The 21601-nt window shown below is 38.6% G+C and overlaps 1 protein-coding gene across 6 annotated transcripts in view; it reads left to right on the top strand.

The window, feature by feature from the left end:
• The window catches only part of PDE8B (phosphodiesterase 8B), a 74134-nt gene that overhangs the window by 34061 nt on the left and 18472 nt on the right, over positions 1 to 21601 (top strand). For all 6 annotated transcript variants that reach the window (XM_064642442.1, XM_064642439.1, XM_064642441.1 and 3 more), the window contains exons 3-10: positions 2457 to 2647; positions 3926 to 3985; positions 5922 to 5979; positions 10295 to 10383; positions 13874 to 13952; positions 14437 to 14577; positions 16366 to 16454; positions 16868 to 16928. In XM_064642442.1, the coding sequence (XP_064498512.1) occupies positions 2457 to 2647; positions 3926 to 3985; positions 5922 to 5979; positions 10295 to 10383; positions 13874 to 13952; positions 14437 to 14577; positions 16366 to 16454; positions 16868 to 16928 (768 nt within the window). The remainder of the gene's footprint in view (positions 1 to 2456; positions 2648 to 3925; positions 3986 to 5921; positions 5980 to 10294; positions 10384 to 13873; positions 13953 to 14436; positions 14578 to 16365; positions 16455 to 16867; positions 16929 to 21601) is intronic.

The following is a 21601-nucleotide window of genomic DNA, read 5'->3' as shown; positions in this document are numbered from 1 at the left end:
CATTTTGTTGTTTCCTCATGCCAATTTTTGGACTAAAATTTTTGTAACTTAATTCAGGAATACTATGTCTTTTCCACCTTAAAAGTCTCTTGCTGGGATATGATGACATGAAAATAATTAAATAACTTCTTAAGTTGCTGTAATTTTCTGTTTTCTTTGAGTATCCTGCATGTCCTAAGCTGGTGTCCCTTATTTTATTTCAAGCTCTTTAGAGAAAATTTCTGTCCATTTTCTATATTTGTACAATAAACTGGAAGCAAGATGTACAATAGTTGTGTGAAGCAAGTACTTAGAAAGAGAGTAAAAAGTACATCACCAAAATTATAAAGGTCTCCATAGAGAAAGTTCATGGTGCTCCTAAACCAGGGCAGCACCGATTTTTACAGCAACACTGGCAAATTATGCAGCGAAAGATAACTACCTGCATTTTTTTTGCCAAGGGACACAGATCAAATTCAAGCATTTCCTTGATCGTGTTGTTTATATGAATTGTTATACTTTTATCTTGACTTTGAGAAAGTATCTTACACTATACTTCTAGTTAGGTTATGTTTTGGTGATTAATAGTAAGCTTCATACAAATGCTAATGAGAAAGCATAGTAGTAAAACTTTAAAACAACGTTTAACGTTAATATTCTCGGAAGGATTTGCACACTAATAATTAGCTACCCGTGAGAGATTGGGTGGTTTAATTAAGCTGTATTATTTTACAGCTGGTAAATTATTGTATTTTGCAGTCCTTTCTTTCCAAACTGGGAGTGCTGAGAGAAGGAAGATAGAAAAAATGTGCACACCCCTATGCCAAATTTTTCTGAACCATATTGTTTCAAACAAAGGAACAAAATAAAACTAATGGCAGCTGGAACCAAACAGAAGATTCTATCTGAGTAGGCACTTCACCCAAGAATGGGCAGACAAAGTCTGCAGCTTGACCACATCGCTGCTTTCCATCACTTTGATGGCTGGAAAAAAAATCAGGCATTAGGTAGAGTGGCAACACTTACCTTGGATGTTGTGTGTTAGTAAACCAAATATAATTATTATTAGTTGCAATCAAAACTGTTTCTAATAAATTGAAATTTCCTAATTTGTTTCTTAATAATTGTGGAAATTCTGAGCACATAATTTTCTTCCACTGTTTAATGAAATCTTGACTGGTGGTTCTGTCACAGTAACACTGATTGATTTTTAAATTGTTTAGAATTCAACAATCCAGACAGCTCAGGATAAGAGGAAAGATATGCTCACCTTTTCTAACTTCTAGACTGATGGTGTTGAAATTCATGGGCTGACACCACAGCTGACAAAGCAGCACAGATGAAAGGTCACTGACTTCTCTTGTGGGCATTTGGAGCAAAATTTTGCAAATTTTTCAGACAGGTTGTTTCATTGAAGTCAGGTATGACTTTTATTTGTGAAATGAACAGGATTTTGCTTTATAAGTGATTACTCTCTAGCTGCTGCCTTTCAGTGCAATTTAAATAGCTGTGGATAAACTTTTGACTTTGTGAGCCCTTCTTTTTCACAGTATATTTGCACTAAATTAGCCCTTTTCTTCATCTGACACACAGAGCAGCATGGTTAGTTACCTGTCGCTATGGTAAATATATGCAGATTGTAATGAGGAATGTCTACATGACTTGTGTTCCTTGCTGAATAAATTGTACTCTGATAATGTATGTATTATAGAAGTGGATATTCTCTCCTAAAAACGTTTTCTCTCACATGAGAAGCACAGAAATACAGCGGTTTTCAGTCTCTATTCTGTGTGTCAGTTAGCAAACAGGCTTCCTACAGCATCTCCTTGCTTTTCAGAATGGCATCTCAGTACACATCCTATCCAATTTTGCGTGAGCAGTTCCTTGAAGTGTTCAGCTGAAATTGTTGAAACTACCTCATATATTCAGGGACAATTTGGGACAATTTATTGAGTACAAAATTGTGATGTTTGATTTTCCCACACACACACCTAATCCTATCCAAACCTGCTCTTTTCAGTATTGAAATAATATTAGTTATGAATAAAACTGTGCTATGTTAATTGTTTGTCCCTATTCAGGGAAAAGTGATGATTAGTTGCATTTCAGACAGTTCCTTACAATCAAAAATGTGCATAGCTTGGATGGCCTGATGGGAGTGGCAGTGATGTTTGAACACTCTGGGTGGTTACTGAATGAATTGGAACAGGAGGTAGGAAAGAATCATCATCTAGCAAGCTATTTTTGTCCTGAAAACCAGACCTACTCAATTAACTATTGATTATCTATTGATGACCTCTCTATCCATTAAGAAAGTTGTACTACTGCATCAGCTGCTTTACAAGCTGTGCTTCAACCTTCCCACTTTCAAAGCAGACTCAATCTTTCATAGAGCAGAAGTGTTTGTTAAGATTTGCACCATGCAGAGGACTACTTTGTGTTTTTAATGTGGTGCTGCTGTTTTACATTCTTTGCAGGTTTTGCTCATCTTTGCGAAAGAAGACAACCAAAGCAATGGTTTCTGGTGGGCTTGTGACAGAGCTGGATACAGGTGTAATATTGCCTGGACTCCAGAGTCAGCACTTGAATGTTTTCTTGATAAGCACCAGGAAATAATTGTTATAGATCACAGGAACTCCAGATATTTTGATGCAGAAGATATCTGCAGGTAACTTAAATGACCTTATGCTTCTCTTGAGCTTCAGAATATATTGTACAAAACAAAACCTCTGAATTTTAGAACAAAAATAGTGAAAAAGGAACAAAAATGAACACCCAAAATTACAAGAAAATGGAAGTTGGGGAACTGAGACTAGGAGGTTTGCATAAATCTGTAAGAGAATAACAATATGACAACTACACTTTTGGCAAAGATGAATTGCAGAATTGTCTCTAGGTCATGGGCTTCTATCAGAGCATGAGCCAGAGCTGTTGTGAAATTATTCCCTTCTATCTTGTGTCTGGTTTTTTCCTGGCTTACTGCTACAGCAAAGTCTGAAGCTGCAGACTTCAAAGGAGCGTGTTTGCCCATTAGGTCAGGCACTGCCAGTTCTCTGTAGAACTTCACATCACTCCTCTGGTCCACATGATTCTATCTAAGCAGCATTTGTGCACTTGCAAGTGCTTAATATTGGGATGCTTTGCTAAAATACACTGTTTCAGCTGAAGAATACATTTTGCACCATACTGTACTTCCAGTCTACCATGACCTGAAATTTGACATGTTTATGACAAAGGGGCATTTTAATGCTCAAATACTCGTGCTGATGTAAGTTTTTCTGAAAGACCAACAAACAAAAATAAAGATCATTTATTCAGGACAGTGTGATATGAGTGAAAAACTTACTTTTCACCTGTAAAAAGTGAATGGGGTGTTCTGGTAATTGGTTGTAATTTTTTTTTCAGTTTCCCAATACTATGCAAGGTGCTAAATTTTGTTTATTCAGCAATTAATAAACGATAGTCTGTCATAATTTGCTATACCCACTTTTCTTACTTGTATACCTCAAAAGCACTTCTCACCCCCTAAAGAAAATTTTAGAATGTCTAGAAGGACAGTGGTAAATATGAGAAGTGGTAGAGATTCTTGTTTAAATTAGCTAGCGGGTATTGAAACGTGCTGGATTTCTCAACTCACGCATTCAGGGCAGTCTGCCTCAAATAAGTTGAGTACACAGGGCAAACAAAGAGTGGGTTTGAAAAGCTGCTGTTTGTGCTATGTATTTTTGGAGCTCTTGCCTTCCACGCTGCATAGAGCAAAAGGAATCTAGCAGCAAAATGAAAATGGTTTGTCTAAGTGGGGATAGGTAGATTTGGCAGTGCAATATCCTGTTTTCTAGCCTCAATGGTGTCTTTCAGTCATGGTTTCATTTATATTTTCAGTGAAGATACTCAAAGTAACATTGAGAAAGCACTGAGTGTAGCTGAGAAATTTTTGTTTCCTCAGGTCTATTCGTGCTGTAGAACCATCAGAGCATACTGTAATACTTGCTGTGGTTCCACGCATGTAAGTATTACTGATTTGTGAGAGATTTTTATTTTACTTTATAAGAATATTATGCATAATAGTTATCTAATAACAGAAAGCATCTTACTAACAAGTTTAACAGAGTAAGTTTAATAATTTTCACCTGAAATGGGCTAGTGATGTTTTATGTTTTATTTGAGTGTTTGATAACTTTCCTTTCATGCACTCTAGTATTATCCGTATCAGGTTCAGAATGGTTTGTATACTAAGAAAATTAGAAAGATATATGTTAGTTTCTAAAAGAAAAAAAAATCCAAACCAAAACTGGAGAACTGTGTATTACTTTCTAAAGGAAATAACTAGGTCAATTAACACACTGTGTATTTTAGGGAACGAGGTAATGAAGCAAAATTCAATCCTGTTTATGCTATAATTACCAGAATGTTATCCTGAAATCCTTATTCAGTAATTCATACTCCACATGTTCAGGGAGAGTTCTTACTGACTTAAATACATCTTCATCAAATACCTTCAGACACCCTGATTAGAACTCTACACACTACTGAATCCATTGTCATTTTAATAATTTCCTAGATCAGTTAAAATATTAGGAAATAGCGTGACAAGAGAACTATTCCTGTCAAGATTCAAAAATAGACTAAATTTGCTGCTGAGCAAGATTTTACAGCTTGCTTCACCTTTTTCTTAATAACTTTTTTTGAGATTATTTCTATGAGGGTATCACAGGGTGTCTTTTATTCTCTTTCTTTTTGTAATCCCCTGACTGTGAAGAGACACAGGACTTGTGTAGAGGATCTGTCAGGTTTGCTGTAGGAATAACTATCAGGTTGTAGTAATAGCTGCAGATACCTATAAAAGAAGACTGTAGCATCAACTTCTGTAATAGTATGATTTTATGTATGTATTTTATGCAAAAGTGTTCTTTTCTCACTGAGTTAGTTATGTTTAGATAACTTGTCAAATTTATACCATCTAATTCTTTAATGTTGTGTGACCATACAATATACCAGTCGTTTTTAATGTCTGTCCTGATGATCTGGATGAGGGGATTGAATGCACCCTCAGTCATTCTGCAGATGACACAGAATTGAGTGGAAGTGTTGATCTGCTGGAGAGTAGGAAGGTTCTGCAGAGGGATCTGGACAGGCTGGATTGATGGACTGAGGCCAGTGGTATGAGGTTCAACAAGGCCAAGTGCAGGGTCCTGCCCTTGGGTCACAACAACCCCAGGCAGCACCACAGGCAGGGGGAGGAGTGGCTGGAAAGTGTACCAGCAGAAAAGGACACCCCCATGGGTGCTGGTTAAACAGCAGCTGAACATGAGCCAGCAGTGCCCAGGTGGCCAAAGAAGGCCAATGGTATCCTGGCCTGTATCAGAAAAGCACGGCCAGCAGGACCAGGGAAGTGGTCCTCCCCTGCGCTTGGCACTGGTGAGGCCACATCTCAAATTCTGTGTCCGGTTCTGAGCCCCTCAATTCAAGAAGGACATTGAGGTGCTGGAGTGAGTCCAGAGAAGGGCAGAGCTGGGGAAGGGGCTGGAGCATATGAGGAGTGGCTGAAGGAGCTGGGGGTGTTTAATCTGGAGAAAAGGAGGCTCGGAGGGGGGACCTTATAGCTCCCTACAGCCACCTGAAAGGAGGTTGTAGCGGGGTGAGGCTCAGTCTTTTCTCTCAAGTAGTAAGGGATCTGACAAGAGGAAATAGCCTCAAGTTGTGCCAAGGGAGGTTTAGATTGGATATTATGAAAAATTTCTTCACTGAAAGGATTGCAAATCATTGGACCAGGCTGCCCAGGAATCACCAGCCCTGGACATACTTAGAGGACGTGTAGACGTGGTACTTCGGACATGGTTTAGTGGTGGACTTGACAGTGCAGGGTTAAAGATTGGACTCGATGATCTTAACAGTCTTTTCCAACCTGAATGATTCTATGATGCTGTGATTTTGTTTCGCAGATCTGCTGACCAAGAAGAGACCTCTGTTCTTCCCCTTCTTGATGCAGGCTTTGATAGGGTAAGTATAATTTGCCCATGTAATATAGAAACCATATAGTAACTTCATAAATTACAGACACTTCTACTTCCTCAAACTGAAAACTATACATCCTCTTCTGTCAAAAATTTATTGATAAGAAACCTGTGACAGTTGATTTGGTATTCTTTTCTTTTCAACAATGTATTCCAGAAGCATGTGAAATAAGAGACTCTGTGATTTAGCTAATCCTTTCAGAATAGCAAGAGTACTGAAATTAATTTCTTGTGGTCTGACTGGGCGGTGAGTGGGTTTTGTTTATGACTGCATTAAAAAACAATGATGGGAGACGGATGAACATGTGCTGCATATTGCAGCATGCTGACTAGTCACCCCAACATCTCTGCATGTCTCAGACTGCTGGGATTCCTCTTCCAATGGGACTACAAACCTGGTCCAACTCCTGATGTGAAGAAGAATTTATCTTTTTTCCCATGAGGTCTATTGTCCTGGTTTGCACCAGTTCTTCTCAGGACAGAGTTAGAAGCTCTCCTGTACAGGCAGCAGAAGTAAAGATAACTGTTCATACTGTTTCTCAAAACATCTTTGTAGGAGAGAGCCAAAAAGCAGGAGTTCTCAGCTCTGAATATCTAGGTTTCTTACCCTCTTTCTGATCTTGTGAATGGCTTTGGATGGGCATGAATGTTATGTTGCTATATTATAAATTAGCGGTATTATTTAAGTTCATAAGGAGTTATGCAGTACTTAGGCAACAGAAGCACATCAGTGGACACTGTAGTTAGAGAGATTTAACTATATATTGTCCTAAATACACATATAGTTAGGACAATGAATTGTAGTAAGGAATATCAGAGAAGGAGTGGAATTAACTCAGGTAGAATCTCATGCTCAGATGTCCAGTATCTGAGCTAACTCACATTCAGCTCAAGTTTGTTTACATAGCAGAATATGCACCAGAACTACCATTTTCAGATCATCTCAAAATAAAAAGAGGTACTAGGTCTTGCCTCTCCTGCCAGGGTGTTGTGGGGGCAAATGATTTGAAGGCCAAAGCCTTTCTAAAGCACATAGACACTCTGAAAATTGGAAAAGGTGAATCTAAGAGAAAGGCCAGCTCAAGAATGCCAGTACTTTCTTAGTGATATCTCTCTCTCTCTCTCTCAAAAAAAAAAAAAGGCTTTAATAGTTTTCAAAGCAAACTTTATTACTTCTTAGTTCTAGTGTTTCATTTTAAAATTATGCAGGAAAATGTTTCATGAGCTAGATTATAACTGTAGGTGTAGTACTGAGTAAAACCAGAGGAGACACTCTGCAGCATCGAGACACATTCCAGTGGCACACTGTCTGCCCAGGAAAATAAAATCTTTTTGCACCTGACAGCTGCTCTAGTCATTCCCTCTTGCTGTCCCAAATTCATCAGAGAGCTTGTGCAATATAATAATTCCCTGTTGGAATTATTTTCAAGACTTTAAAACACATCTGATGTCAAACATTCCATTTTTGCAGTGGTATAGACATAGGAACTATTTGTGCTTGGATAGATAGGGATCAGTAAGGACTAAATCCATTAACACATGAAACTGCCCCACACAAAGATTTAAAAATACCCTTCTTCAAGAGAGATGGTATTTGTAGGGAATCTCTTCCTCTGGAGCAAAAATGAAATTTATTTTTGGAAAATCATACCTGTTTAAATAATAACTTTTTCTTGTTTACTTATTTCTGTTTTTTCTTCCTCCTTCTCAAGAAAGTCTATTTTATTGCACCTTCTGATTTTCCCCCTATATCATTAACCGCTTTTGTGCTTGTGTATTAATGCTGTTGTTAGTCCAGTATATTAATTATGTTGATTTTTTTTTTCCTCTCAACCTCATAAATCTAATAGTGGTGGCCTACTTAGGATGTACTAATTTGAATAAGTGATTTAGCTTCCTGACTGATTTTTACCTATGATTTAAATCAGCAAAAATTATTGAATTACAGTCTTGTCTTGTATTTTGAACTTTTTTTCCTAAACAAATGTTGATTCTCATTGACCAGTACTATTAAAACTCTCTGGATTGGAATAAAAGAAGTTTTTAATGTTAAACCTAGTACCAATTGCTAAGCAGGAAGAATAATGCACTCCTACTAGCTAATGATTCTAGTGGCTTGTGTGAAGTTCTGTATAGAGCAACAATGGAATCCAATTATAATGAAGTAAAAAATAATTTAAGGGTATATGTTAGTTAAATGAAAATATACTGTATAAATATGAAACTTTTAAAAAAGAAACTGTTGTTGTCTGCCTCTAATATTTGAGAGTTAATAGATCTTCCTTTTCTTGTGTCACATTAGGGGCAGAGATTAAAAAAAGGAAATGTTTCCTGCTATTTTCAGGTCCCAATTGATTTCTTTGCTTTGAGTCAGCCAGTGAATGAATGGCATCAGCACTGTAAACTTAAATAAACTGATTCTGTACATCTGCAGAAGACTATACAACACCTAAGAGCAGGTTTAGCACTTCAGTAAGCTTCAGTTCTTGGTTCTTAGCCAAAGATTTGTGCCAAGAGTTTTGTCAGTAAACAGCAGTGGTTTAATTTTGTCAGTAAACTGCACTGCTTTAAAAAGCTGTTTATAAAGAGACTTACTATATTCTAGTAAGTCTAGTTCATAAAATAAGATTGCCATCAATGATAAATTTTATATTATTGATAGATTTGTTCTTATATTGTTTTAAATTTAGCACAAAATTGAATATTTAAAAGAGCACCCTAAAACTGAAAATCTAAATCTACAGTGCTATAGAAGAGAAGTTTGTTTGCAGACAGTTTGTTATGCAAAAACACAACGCTATTTGCACCTTTGCTTCTGCCAACTTAATACTGTGTGTTTTGTTTTCCCTTAGTGTGTGAAGTGAGAGTTACAGAAATACTTTAAGATCTTTGCATTAAGGAGTGAAACAGACCCATGCTGACAGTTGTTTTTAATTTTATTTTTTTACTTTTTGCTTAAAACTTGGAATTAAGCCATTGGTCCCCACAGGTTTTATACAGGAGAGAAGCACAGATTTCCTAAAAGCTATTTTTTGTTCCTTGGAGGTTTGCATGCTACCTCTTGACTCTGCATGCAGCTGTGCTGTGAGAACTAGTGACAACACAGGGTATTTCATGTGGTAACTAAAGTCAGTGCATGTGATCATCAATAAACTTCATTTGAAGTCAAAGAATCTACTTCTTTTGTAGCAATGTAAAATTTTTGATTTAAGTAGGATCAAGCACAAGACCTTTTAGATTACTATCTGTGCCTGACAAAGAGAGGACAAGATCTCTCCTGTCTGGAGTAAAAGTTTGTTCACTGTTGTTAGCATGCTCCTTACATTGCATACTTTTCTGCACTTCTGAATTCACATTGACAGCTCAGTGAGATTACTTATGAATCAAAGTCACTTCTGAGCTTTAGCTACAATATTTGCTTGGAAAAAAATGCCAAATAATTTTTTTTTTCTCTCTATTTTTTAGCATGAATGTTTTATGCCTCTAAGGTTTTCCATTCTGAATTAAGGATAGATGTTCCAAATGAAACATCAAGGCAATACTGTTTTTGTGTAAGACTGTTTTGGGGGTTTTTTTAGATTTTCTGTTTCTAACTGGGTTGCTAGAACCAAATGGAAAAATCCACAGTTGAGGTTTTAGCGTATTTTTATACTTGTTTTGTACTTAGATAGCCATGTTGTCTTAAAAACTAGGAACTCATTCCTGAGGAACAGATGATTATTCAACACAAAAGGTACAACAAAAGCTTATTTCTGCAGAATCACAAGATGGTTGAGGTTGGAAGGGTCCTTGGGGGGTCATCTACCCAATCTCCCTACTGAAGTAGAGACACCTGAGGTAGGTTGCCCAGGACCATGCCACACAGCTTTTGAAGATCTTCGAATCTCCCTGGGCAACCTATGCCAGTGCTTGGTCACCCTCACAGTAAAAAAAAAGTGTTGCCTGATATTCAGAGGTAATCTCCTGTGCTTCTGTTTGTGCCTGTTGCCTCTGGTCCTGTCACTGGGCACCACTGGAAAGAGGCTGGCTCTGTCCTCTTACAATCAATCTTCAGATATTTATGTACCTTGATGAGTTCCCCACCTCAGCCTTCTGTTCTCCAGGCTGAACAGTCCCATCCAGACTGAACAGTCCCAGCTCTCTCAGCCTTTCCCCACAGAAGAGGTGCTTAATCACCCTTGCGGCCCTTTGCTGGCCTCATGCCAGCTCTCTTTATACGGTCAGAGTTTTAAATGCAGGAACAGAAATAACAGTTTAAAACCATTCCGATCTATTTCATGCACTCTTGATTTGTTTTCCAGCAATTCATGGAGAACAGCAGTGTAACTGCTTGTTACAATGAACTGGTTCAAATAGAACATGGGGAAGTGCGATCTCAGTTCAAATTACGGTATGTAGAAGTGTAAGAAACTGCAAACATCAGCCTTTTGGTCTAAGTAATTATATCAGGTTGCTTCTTGCTTCTTCCCAGCTATGCATATGTGTGTTTTGCATGTGCATGTTAACTAATATACTTTTGTATTTTCTCCTTCTGTTATTTTGCAAAGGACAAACTTAAGTGTCTTAGTAATTGGTACCCTGAGAAAGCTTGGTCAGAAAACTGTGAATTTACATGATGGTAGAACTTCACAAAGTCATTCTTGATCTTGTGTGTCTAAGATTTTATATTTAATAGATTGAGCTGAATGCAGTCTTGATTATTTTCTTGCTTGGGCAAGACTTGGTGGGTCAGGAGCACAGTTTTTTATCATAATGAGAAAATAAATTACTTTCATTGTCTTATCACTTTTTCCTAAATGTGATTAATTTTATGTTTAATATAGTTGCTTATGCATGCATGTAGATACTTTTGCAATGCAAGTACATGAAAGAAAAAGCCCTAGAAGTTGAGTGTAATGCAGAGGAGGGGTCATTCTCTGTGTCTTAAATTCCAGTAACAGAAAATACTACCATTTTTCCACAGGTTTTAGTGACTCAAAGAAAAATAGATTTTTCTTTGCAAACTGATCCCTAAATTACTTCACATTTTCAAGTGATTGTGTGTTCATGCGTGCAGAATGCAATTATAATAAAATTTCCAGGGAAAAAATCTAATTTGGGCTTACACAATTTTAATAGTTGTTTTCTAAAACTCAGCAGGAGAATAAAGCAGCTATGACATTTTAGAAGTTAAATTTTAGCAGTTAATTATTAGTTGTGGTGGTCCTGACTTGGTTCGTTTTTAGTTGCAAATGCAAGATTAAATAAGCATCTTCTGAATGAAGTCAGCGTAGATCAGAAACATCAATTTTATATGGAAAGATTAAGCTGTCATTTAAACATACAACGCTTGTATTTCATATTTTATTTCAAGAACAAGATCCAAATACATTTTGTGCATCTCTACATGAGTAGTATCAAATATGAATGCAAATAATTAGAACTTCAAGCCAGGGAGCATGATTCATATTGGCTACCATATTTTTCCGTAAGTTCATTTACAGCCGTTAAAGTTCATTAAAATTGGAAGGAAACAATGTCAGTCCCCGATGGCATTTCATCTACTGACAGTTCTTTCATCCATATTGTTTATGGAAACAGCAGCAATTCTGCTTGCTCTCGCTCTTTTGTATGGAGTTACATAAACTGTGAGCCTACTTCATTTTAATTTATGTAAATAACATTATATAAAATTCATCCTGTGTTATCATGTCTTTTGTATATTGATAATAAACATTATATATATTTTTGTGGATTTATATGTATCCACATCACCTCTGAACACGACTCTTTTGGGAACCTTTGGCAGCACTCTAAAATACTATGGAAAGAAAAGGTGGTATCTTTGGGTTTGCTACTGCCACTACCAGATGCAGTCCCAGAATAATTAAGTAAAGAGTTTAACAGATGTAGGCCCAATATAGCTAAGCAGCTAAACCTTGTCATCTAACAAGCACAAGTAATACTTACAAGCAACTTTTGTACTAAAATCGGGGGGTATAAGGTAGCCTTTTAAAAGGTAAACTTTCTGAAAAGCTGTATTTGTAACCTGGAAAAGCTGATGTCTCATCCCTACCTCTGCCTTATTTGGCAGGTGCCATTAAAAACTAAACAGAGCTGGTATTTGGAAATGCTATTTAGTTACAATTTTTTTTTTTCTCTCGTGGTTTAATTAAGTGGGTAAAAAAGTGTTGTACTATATGTCTGTCTCACTTGTTGCTGGTCTTGTAGGTCTTCTCTACAGCTTTGTAACAGTGAAAGGGAAGAGAATGCAGAAAGTTAGTCTATGGAATTAAACCCGGGATATTTCAAGTGTTCAGACACAAGAGAAACATGGTGAAAGAGTAGAACCAGCCCAAGAAAATAGATACGGTCATGTCAGTAGTCAGAAATGTCTTTCCTTTCCTAGCAGGGACTCTGCTTCTCCGCATTGTTGCTTCTGGTTTGAAAATTGGTTGGACATCTGTGTGTCAATCAAAGAGGATATGGGCTTGTAATTTTGCTGGCTTGATTGCCAGATCAAATGAAAATACTAAGGCTTGAATAGTGAAAACATGTTTTCTGTATGTTTTCATACAGAAAGTTTACATTTGTAATGACATTTGTTTGCAGCTGTCACTGGGATAAATCTGTCACTGAGATAAATCAGTTACTTCACACAGCACAGAATCACACTTGGGAACCAGCTTGGATTGCTGGAAAATCACTTGTAAAAGCTCCTTTTATTATATGAATTGAAATACTTCTGTCATCTTCTGGATATCACTTTTTGTCTAGAAATCTTCATCAATGCAGCTACATGGCAGTGTTCCTGTATATATCTCTTCATGCATCCTATTTGGGTTAGAGTTAATTCCATGATAAGTGGAAGTAGAAACGTCCTGTATTTCTTAGTTCTCTAGTCATTGGTAACTAACTCAAACTCTACTATGCAGTCTTGGAGCAAGATGTTTCTTTTAAGTAGTAACTGTATACAAGAATGTTCATGCATTTTTGCTCCCTGCAGTGAGAGGCATATAAAAGGTAATTAGTTTGTCTTTAGTCCAAATCAAAGATGAAATACTGACATCTATCAAAGCAAGTATGCCAGGTTGTTTCTTTTAGTGTGCACTTTCCCTGCCCATGGCAGCGGGGTTGGAGAGAGATCTTTTTTCAGGTCCCTTTCAACCCTGTGATTCTATAAGATATACTTTTTTTCCTTAGCATTAGGAGCCTATATTAATGTTAAGGCCATTTGTGTAAATCATAATTTAAGCAACTTAAATTTTGTAGCAAGAAGATAAGGCTTTTGTTTTCATGCATTAGTTCAAGGATAGCCCTGAAAAAAAAATGGGTAATAAAGATCATTTTGACCCTTAAAAATCAGGATGTATGGAAATCAAGTCATTGCATTATTATTTGGGAGCAGGAAAATTGACATTTTTTGGACTAGAACTTTGAGGTGGCTTAGATTGTTTCCTTTAACTATGTTGTATTACAGCTTCTTTGACAGTGCCAATCCATTTGCTTATTGAAAACTTTGTATGTGTCTGCTATGATGATTTTTGTGTTCCCAATCTTTAAGGATCACAAAACTTTCTGATGTAACAGTAGCATGTTAGTTTTACTGCTAATTGTTAGTTCCTGCTGTTCAAAGCATGTATGTAGATAAAAATATACTACTAAGATGCTGCAGTGCCTATAAGCACTTTTACAATGTGATCTGCAGTAAAAGCATGTTAACAAGGCTGTCTGAGGCTGGATGTTCTGAAAAAAGTCATACTGAAGATAGTGACACGGTTTAGTCAAAACAACTGCAACTTTGTGATTCATCTACCGATAAGTACAATTTCATAATGTATTTATAGTGAACAAAATGTTCTAACAATAAAACTAATGTGCTAATCCTTTGCTAATTTCAGAGCTTGTAATGCAGTGTTTACAGCATTAGACCATTGTCAGGAAGCTGTAGAAATAACCAGTGAAGATCATGTCATTCAGGTAGGGGGGGAAACTTTAACTATTTTATAGAATTGGAAGAGAAGAACCCCAAAGAGATCTTTGCACAGTAGTTCCTGTTCTATTTCAGTATTTTAGTTTTGTTGCCCGTTAGAAAACCTTGTGGAATTAAGTGCCTAATTTTTGGATGATGCACACTGACACCTGCTGAATAAGACTTTTCCTTCAGTAACCGTATTTAGATTATAATTTTCAGTAAAGTAATGTTGTCTGTGGTAAAACCTGTATTATTTTCTTTCTGTGCCTTCTGATAGGAGGTTACATATTGCTTGCTGTGTTCGGCTTCTTACTTGAATAAAATGTTTCACCATCACATAGTATTTTTATATGAGAAACACCTAATTGTAGGGATGTGTGGTTGTGGTTTTAGCCATATAACTTGTCACACTTCGATAGTTAAATGTGAGTAATTATCCTTTAAGTAGATTTCTTTAGATACTGACAAAAGGTACTTTTGTCTTGGCAGTATGTTAACCCAGCCTTTGAACAGATGATGGGATACTGCAAGGGAGAGCTTATTGGCAAGGAACTTACTGAATTACCTAAAAGCGATAAAAACTGTGCAGATCTTTTAGACAACATAAACACATTCATTAAAAAAGGAAAGGTAAGCAAATAAAACAATCTCATTGCTATAGATTCTGCTTTATTTTTTATTTATATATTCTGCATTATTTTTCATCATTCTGGGTTTAAGAACACAAGGTGTGTTCATGAGTGTACATATAAGACCACAATTCTGTTCCTTAGATGTCTAAGGACCACAACAGCCCATGTCACAGACAAGTGACTACAGATTTCATTAGCTTTGCTTTTAGGATCTGACTGAACTCCTACTGATCTGTTGGCTTAAGATCAGTATCAGAATGTTTTCTCTGTTTCTATTTTGCTTATAGCCCATGGAGTTTTTGTTAGTTGGAATGTAACAGTTTGTCCCTCAGTCAGTCTCTCAGGTGGCTGAATCATCCAACCAAAGGTTTAACTGCTCTGTCAAACTGCAGAGCCTTCACTGACTGCATACTTGAAGCACCAAAAAGTATTGGCACTCCGTGGGGTTTGCTTTTCTAACTACAGTTCGAATTCTATCTGCAGAGCCCTGTGAACTCCTGTTGTTGTGGTGATGGGCCTGGCAATACGTTCCCCTAATCCAAGCAACAGTCTCTTATCCCATCTCCCACAGATTGCAGAAGTACCTTTCCCTGTTTCTCATTCTACTTCAAGAACTTTGGGCCCCTCAGTTCAGAAAGGATATTGAGGTGCTGGAGCAGGTCCAGAGAAGAGCAACAAGGCTGGTGAAGGGACTGGAGCATAAGTCCTATGGGGAGAGGCTGAGGGAGCTGGGGTTGTTTAGCCTGGAGAAGAGGAGGCTCAGAGGTGACCTCATCACCGTCTATAACTACCTGAAGGGAAGTTCTAGCCAGGTGGGGGTTGGTCTCTTCTCTCAGGCACTCAGCAATAGGACAAGGGGGCACGGGCTTAAGCTCCGCCAGGGGAAATTTAAGTTGGATATCAGGAGAAAATTCTTTACAGAGAGAGTGATCAGGCATTGGAATGGGCTGCCCAGAGAGGTGGTGGATTCACCATCCCTGGAGATTTTTAAACGCAGATTGGACGTGGCACTGAGTGCCATGATCTAGTAAATGGACTGGATTTGGACCAAGGGTTGGACTCGATGATCTCGGAGGTCTTTTCCAACCCAATCGATTCTATGATTCTATGATTCTATGAGTTCTTGAACCTTTGAATCACTTCCAGCAATGATCTGGAGTCACTGTCTGGAGTTGTCTGCAGTTGACCTGCAGGCCACTCCGGCTGTGCTCCTCCTCATTTATATGGGCTGCCCAGCAGCTCGCACTGCCTACTCAAAGGTATCTTCCACCCATTTTCCAGTTTAATCCTACTCTGCTGCCATGTAGTTCTCTCCTTAAAAATATTTCTTCTTTGAGGTTAGTTGAAGGACATCTTTAGGTCAAGGATTTTTGAAATTTAGCATACATATTGCTTGGCAACCGACAACTTCAAAGCTGAATGGTGTTCAGTACAGTTCGTTTCTGCTGGTCCCAAGGGAGGTACCGTCTGGATGTGTTGCAACCACTGCTGCTTATGGTGGTACCTAGCAAGAATGTTTGTAACCCCTCTAAGTAGATGATTCCTGAAGTTCTTTGTAAAAGTTGCATGCACTCTCGTAAGAGAAACATAGTTACCCTGTCCTAATGTTAGCAAATGACTGTTAAAGGTGCTATTCTCTAGTAATAAATTTTATACTATTTTAGAAAAGACAACCATGAAATAAAATGTAACAATTTACCATGTAAGGATTATGCAATAATAAATGAAGATTTGACTGCAAGCTATATATTCTTAGATGCTGTCTCTGTTGTGTGTTTTTCCTTAGGAATGGCAAGGAGTTTACTACGCAAGAAGAAAATCAGGAGACAGTATCCAGCAGCATGTGAAGATAACACCTGTGATAGGACAAGGAGGGTAACTAACTTGTCCAGAATGTATCTGCTTTCTGGTTTTTAGGGCCTTCTTTCTGCTTTCTCAATCTGTAAGTTTGGCATGAACCTCCATGTATTTAGCAGCTGGGCAATCCCCTTGTTTGTGTGTGTGCTTGCACATGCTCCCACCTTTGCAGTGTAGAATCGGCACATTGCCAAATTCAGCTCCCAGATGTGCAGGAGAATTCCTGAAGGAGCAAAAGGATCAGGTGTCCTGGGACAAAAACATCACTGTAATGCTGAAGAAGTGCTGGTCACCCAGTCATCTCGCTGGTGTTGGGTTTGGTATCTGGTTTCTGAGCGCATGGAGCTCTCTGCTATAGAAAATAGCAGTGTATCACTTCACTTCTCTCTTTACCATTTGATATGGTAACAAGTGATTATTTCTGTTGCTAGGAAAATAAGACACTTTGTGTCCCTCAAAAGGCTGCACTGTACCAACGAAAACAACAAACAGGTATTGTATTTCTTTCATGTGATAATTTTCATAGCTTTTAGTAAAATAATATATTTTGGCTTATCAATTTTTGCAAGCAGATGTAATCTATATTTACAATGAGATTCTCATTGACTGTTGGAGCAAGCAAGAAAACTTCACCATTTGCATGGGCTATTCTCATTCTGTAGGACTGTTGAGTAGAGGAAGAAAGGCTTTAATTTTCTGGAGCATGAATGTGACAGTTGAGTCCATGATACTGTGGAGCAACACAGACCATAGTTCAAAGGGAGTTCAGGGCCTTCTTTCTAGACCTGCTCTTGACAGTCTATCTGGTGCATTTATGCCTAATAATGACCTATGCTCAGCAGTCATAAGGCTTGCAAATGTGTTGTTCTTGAATAAAGTGTAGCCTTCATGCAGCACCTGAGACTTCACACACTCATTAGAACAAGTGTTCTGGAGGGGTGTCATTCAAGCCATAACGCAAGTAAACCAGCAGCAGCAGCTGACCCAGGTCTCTGCAATCCAGGTACACATCCACACCAGCTGGTCCTGCAACAAGCTGGTCGTATGGGGAGCTGTTTGCTGTAATCTGCTCCTGCTGTCCACCCGCTGACAGTGTCTGAGGCAAATGATCATATCACATGCTTTGCTCCAAAAATACTCTAGTACATGCCCTGTAAAGAAGTCTGAAATTCTGTGAGCAAAGAGTGAAATCTGTCTTTAGCTTGTGGTCTGTAAGGGTGAAATAGGAAGTGTCTGGCAACATTTTAGACCAAGGATGTGCTTGAGAAACATGATATGTTTCCATATTGTTTCTGGAAGGGGTTATGTAGCTTATTTAGACTTTTATGTGCTTTTACACCTCATATAGGTAAAGACACTTATGCAGAAAAAGTATTTAGAAAGTCACAAGTATGTCTGGTTGTCCCTTCTTTAGAAGAACAATACTGAATATTAACACATTATTGGAATACCGCTACTACTGAAAGAATTTCCTAGGTGGTAGTCTGTAAAATTTGCCCACTGAAACTATCCTCCTTGCATAAGTTTTGTTGAGGCAGGTAGTCAAGGAAGAAAACTGCATAACTTTTGGAAGAACTTTGAAGGTTTATCACTGAAAAGTAAGACTCATAATGCTATAAACTGACCTCATCTTTGAATTAACCATGGGGTTTAGTATTAGTAGCAAAGTATTTACAGTCACAGTATTTTTTAAAATCTCAGGCTAGAGTGCAACTGAGTTTTGTAACAGAAGCAGTGATAAAGTTATGTATTCTAATGTATTCTCTTTAATTCATTGTTTAAAGCTCTTCATTGTTTTTTCATTTATAGCTGCTTTGATTTGAAAGTGAGATACAATCTGATCTTTTTTTCTTTAAAAAAAACACAGCTGAAAGACTGGTACAGAGAAGTGTAGATATGATACTGTACTCTTTTTGCAAGATAATGAGTACAACACAATTACAAATTTGCAGCCTTCTGTAAAAAACAGCAGTAGGAATATAGAAAAAATCCTTTTCTGGTTTTCTTTGCCCAGTTCATTGGAATATAGAAAAAAGTCCTTTTCTGGTTTTCTTTGCCCAGTTTATTGGACTGCCTAAGCCAGTAAGAATCACAGACTAATTTATCTTGAAAGGGACCTTAAAGATCACCTAGTTCCAAGCCTCCTGCCACAGGGGACACCTTCCACTAGACCAAGTTGGCCAAAGCCCCATCCAGCCTGACCTTGAACACTTCCAGGGATGGGGCATTTACAGCTTCCCTGGGCAACCTGTGCCAGTGCCTCACCACTCTGACAGTAAAAAAATTCTTCCTGATACCTAATCTAAACCTGCCATCTTTCTGTTTGAAGCTGTCCCTCCTTGTCCTATCACTAGACACCCTTGAAAAGCCCCTCTCCAGTTCTCTTGCAGGTCCCTTTAGGTACTGAAAGGTGCTGCAAGGTCTCCCCGAAGCCGCTTCTTCTCCAGGCTGAACAACCCCAGCTCTCTCATTTTTTCCACATGGGAGAGGTGCTGCAGCCCTCTGGTCATCTCTGTGCCCTCCTCCAATGGGTTCATGTCTTTCTTATGCTGGGGCCCGTCCAGCGTGTCAACCACCCCACAAAGCTTGGTGTCATCAGCCAGCTTGCTGCTGATGCACCTGATCCTACTGTCCATGTCCCTGACAAAGATGTTAAATAATACTGGTCCTAATACAGACCCCTGAGGGGCACCACTCCTCACTCCTCTCCACATGGACACTGAGCCATTGACCACAACTCTTTCGGTGGGACCATTCAGTCAATTCCTTATCCACTGAGCGGTCCACTTGTCAAATCCAGGTCTCTCTATTTTAGAGTCAAGGATGTGCAAGGAAGTATCAAATGCTTTGCATAAGCCCAGTTAGATGACATCCCCTCATCCACCAATGCCGTAAACCTATTGTAGGAAGCCACCAATTCTGTCAGGCATGATTTGCCCTTAATGAAGCTGTGCTGGCTGTCACCATCACCTCCTTATTTTCCATATGCCTTAGCGTAGTTTCCAGGAAGATCCGCTCCATGACTTACAGGGCACAGAGGTGAGACTGATTGACCTGTAGATTCCCCAGGTCTTCTTTTTTTTTTTTTATATTTAGAAATAAGGGTTTAAGTTTCCCCCTTTCCAGTCACTAGGAACTTCACTGGGCTGCCATGACTTCTCAAATATAATGGATAGTGACTTAGCCACTTCTTCCACCAACTCCCTCAGGACCCATGGATTCCCATAAAGTCCTGTGCACTTGTGCACCTTCAGGTTCCTTAAATGTTCTCAAACCTGTTCTCCTACAGTGGGTAGTTTTTCATTCTCCCAGTCCCTGTCTCTACCTCCTGCGACTCGGGCAGTGTGGCTGGAGCACTTGACAGTGAAGACCAAAGCAAAAATATCGTTGAGTACCTCAGCTTCTCCACGTCCTGGGTAACCAGGTATCCTGTTCCCTTCCAAAAAGGGCCCACATTTTCCCTAGTCTTTCTTCTATTCACCAACGTACCTATAAGAGCTTTTCTTGTTGCTCTTGACATCCCTGGCCAGATTTAATTCTATCAGGGTTTCAGCTTTCCTAACCTGATCCCTGGCTGCTCAGACACCCTCTCTGAATTCTTCCCAGGCTACCTGTCCTTGCTTCCCCCTTCAGTAGGCTTCCTTCTTGTCTTTGAGTTTATCGTGAGTATTTTGTTCATCCATATAGGCCTCTTGGCATTTCTGCCTGACTTTTCTTTGTTGGGATGCATCACTCTTGAGCTTGGAAGAGATGATCTCTGAATATTAACCAGCTTTCTTGGGCCCCTCTTCCTTCCATGGCTTTATCCCATGGAACTCTTCCAAGCACATCCCTGAAGAGGCCAAAGTCTGCTGTCCCAAAGTCCAGGGCAGTGAGCTTGCTGTGTGCCCTCCTCACTGTCCTGAGGATCTTGAACTTCTCCATTTCATGGCTGCTGACACCCAGGCTGTCCTTGAACTTCCCCTGCCCTATCAGCCCCTCCTTGTCAATGAGAACAAGGGAACTTATGAAACAAATTTTATCTGACAACTTGTGTCCAAGGCGGCATTTATATTCTCTGTACTGCTGGCACTGATGGAAAGCACCACCCTTCATGTCTTTTTAGTATTCATTCATAAGCAGTTACTGGTGAATTGAGCACAAATTTGATAGTCTAGGGAGCTTTACACATTTGGTAATCCCAGGGAATATGGCCTTCGAAAGGTTCTCCACAGATATAGAGGTCTGCCACAAAGGCTAAAGACCACAGCCTAACAGAAAGCATGGTGTATGGAAATGTAAGGTCCCTTGGGGAAAAAACAAGGTGCATCCAACACAGCTATGTAATTATTCTGTTTCACTTCTGTGGTTGAAATACCTCCTGCCTGTAGGAGATACTGGACACTGCAGTATTCCTAAAATCCATGCCTGAATACTTGCAGCAGTAGAACATTTCTTTACCCTAAAAAAATTAGTTTCTTTTTTCAAGCCACAGGTAAATCTTTACGGCAGGATAAAAGGAAATCAAACAAACTATTTATTTAGTTGCAGAGCAGTAAAAGCTGTCATGATTCAAATTTTGATGCAAATGCATTGACATAATTTTAAATGGCTGGATTTCAGCATTCAGACAATGTATGTTGACTTCGAAACATCCTTACACGTTATGCATTGTTTCACCTTAAACAAAAGTAGATATTTGCCATTACCAACAGCTTCTGTAAGGGATATCATAGTATTATTAGGGATCACTGTGCAGAAACCTTCATGTATTTCTGTGCCAGATTTATAACATGCAAAAATTTAGCATGCTAGATTTATGCATGGAAAAAATTTATGTAAGAGAGTATTAAGCATTCTTACAGTGAAGATTTATGAATAGGGATTGACTTTCATGTGACTATTTCCATGTGCCGAAGGCTAGGTAATTATTAATGCTGCTGTTGTCAATTTGAGACCTGGCAGGATTGAGTCCAGTGTTTGCACATTCATAAATTTAAAACAAAGGTGTTGTTTTAACATATTGACCCAAGATTAACTGTGTGACTACCTTCATAACTTACCTTACACGGCTCTTTCAGGAGATGCCTGCAGAAGGGGAAGAGAAGTATTCAGAACATAAAAGTGGGTTTATTTTTTTAGTAGAGCACTTGGAGGACTGTGCCAATGTTTCTGCCAGCTGTGCA

Source organism: Pseudopipra pipra, chromosome Z (genome assembly GCF_036250125.1).
Source record: "Pseudopipra pipra isolate bDixPip1 chromosome Z, bDixPip1.hap1, whole genome shotgun sequence".
Taxonomy (NCBI): domain Eukaryota; kingdom Metazoa; phylum Chordata; class Aves; order Passeriformes; family Pipridae; genus Pseudopipra; species Pseudopipra pipra.
The sequence above is the reverse complement of the archived record's forward strand: the minus strand, read 5'-3'. Positions and strand labels throughout refer to the sequence as shown.